The 2,188-nt window shown below is 32.4% G+C and overlaps 1 protein-coding gene across 1 annotated transcript in view; it reads left to right on the top strand.

Moving 5' to 3' along the window:
* The window catches only part of Tmem123 (transmembrane protein 123), a 45,870-nt gene extending 44,158 nt beyond the window's left edge, over positions 1 to 1,712 (top strand). The window contains exon 4 of the mRNA XM_033764302.1: positions 352 to 1,712. Coding sequence (XP_033620193.1) covers positions 352 to 376 — 25 coding nt within the window. The 3' untranslated portion in view covers positions 377 to 1,712. The remainder of the gene's footprint in view (positions 1 to 351) is intronic.
* Positions 1,713 to 2,188: the final 476 nt, after the last annotated feature.

Genomic DNA, 2,188 nt, shown 5'->3' with positions numbered 1-2,188 from the left:
TGAGTTTGAAACCCAAAAAAAAAAAAAAAAAAAAAAGAAAAAAGGGTTCATATGCAAGCTTAGCTTCTGATATTTCACAAAGTTGAATAATGAAACAAAATGTCTTGTGCAGAGTTAATGTGATTAAATGAGATACTTGATTGTTTTCACTTTAGAGAGGTTTTAATATCTTAAAAAGGGTGTGATTGTCAAGACGACATACAAGCGTCTAAAGAAGCAGAGGAGAAATTTGAGTGCAGGCTAGTTTGACAGCTTTAACCACTTGGATATACTAGACACTTAGGAAGCTTGAATTGTTCTGTCAGTTTCCATGTGAATATAAATCAATTTTTAACTTTTCATGTATTACAGTGATGAACACGATGCCATCATTTAAGGAAATCCAAGAACCAAGGAAAGAAGACTAATACAACTTTTTAATTTTGGTTTATTTTAAAACAATATTCTCTTAAAAGTAGTATAAATGGGCCATGTACATGATGTATTGCATAAATATGTGAAGATTCCTCATTACTAAAGGTAAATTACTAAAGGTAAAAATGTCAAACATTTAAATGAATATTTGAAGCTTACAAATAATTTATACAATGATTATATTAACATTTGGCAGATACATCATAGTAAGACAACTATTGTCTCATGTTTTTTTGGCATTGGTCACACAGGACCAGTAACTGAAACATATCACTGAAGGACAGGATGGCATCTGTGTTCACAATTAAGGAGGTCAGTACAGCACTCAGGATTTTGAGTCTTTGTTGCTCACACAAAGAACTTCAGTGCTTTTCAGAGCTGAATATGCCCTAATTACTAATGCCATAAGCAGAAATTACACAATTGAGTAAACTAGGTCTGAAGCATAATTTCAGAAATTATCCATTTTATATTTTAAGTGTTGTATTTGGTCTAGAAATAGCATACACACTCTCCATGTATTCTAAATGAACCCAAAGCAGTGATGTGCTTTGCTGTACTAGAGACCCAGTTGAGCATTAAAAAAACTTATAATTTTTATTAATAACTTCTTTAAAGATTTTAATGTTAGTTGATAAAATTTTCTTTCTTTATATAATTTAGGCAAACTGCAATGTTAAAAATGATATAAGGATTCACCTTTAAGACTGGCATAGGAAAAAACTAGATATTAGAGTATTTGCTACTGGAAATTGCTTTTATTTCCTATTCACTTGTTCATTTTATATGTAGTGATTATTTTTAAAGAAATGTAGAGCTGCTTTCGATATCTGGAAATTTTTAAAGATTTCCAAAACAATACTTATAACTCTATTGTCAGAATTATAGATGTTTATTAAACCAGGGATTATGGGAGTCCCCCCCCCCAGCTATTCTACCTGCAGGGTGAAAATGCTGCATTTCATACACTGTCAATTTTAAGAGAATTAGGGAAATGACATTTTTATACTTTAAATAAATGTATTTTGAAGTAAATGATTACTTTAGACAGGACATTGCCTGCACATTGCCTGCTTCCTTATGTTGGGTATTCTAGACCACTCTTCTTACCCCATTGCTGAAGGGGAGCTACTTTCAGATGCACTATGTTAACAAAGAGAAAAAGCACAGTATTATACAAACACCAATACTAGGCAGTGTATTTTGGAGTGGTTTTAGTTTTACAGTTTATATTCTACAACTTAAACTCAGGGTCAAGTTTTAACAAAAGAGGCATTCAGTCATTAAATACCAAGATATTTTTATCTTACAGGGCCAAAGTAAATTATACCAGTTTCCACAAATCTAAACATGAGCTAAGATTTCCTAAGGAACACGTACCGACACTTAATAGAAATAAAATGTAACTCTGTGGTCAGCTTTTGGTTTGCGGAGAATGCCAGATGTCAATTTTGTTATGAAAGGATCATTTCTGCTTGCTGTGTGTTATGGACAACTGATGTGATAAATATAGGTTATATCCTTCTCTAAAATATGAATATGGTTGAATTTATATAGCACATGACATAGGGAAGAAACTTTATGAAACATACATGGTTAGCTAGTTTGAAGAGAAACATGGGCTGATGGCTAAGTTGTGTGCTACTAATTTGGCCTTAGCTGGTCTTACAACCACTGCTTTCAATTCTTTGTAAAATATATTTAAAATAGACTGTAGTGATGAGGGCTTTTACCTTCTTTTGTCTCTTGCATTCTTGGTACCCGCCTGAAGTTT

The sequence above is a fragment of the Fukomys damarensis genome, unplaced genomic scaffold (genome assembly GCF_012274545.1).
Source record: "Fukomys damarensis isolate Sample0158 unplaced genomic scaffold, DMR_v1.0_HiC HiC_scaffold_16, whole genome shotgun sequence".
NCBI lineage: Eukaryota > Metazoa > Chordata > Mammalia > Rodentia > Bathyergidae > Fukomys > Fukomys damarensis.
The sequence above is the reverse complement of the archived record's forward strand: the minus strand, read 5'-3'. Positions and strand labels throughout refer to the sequence as shown.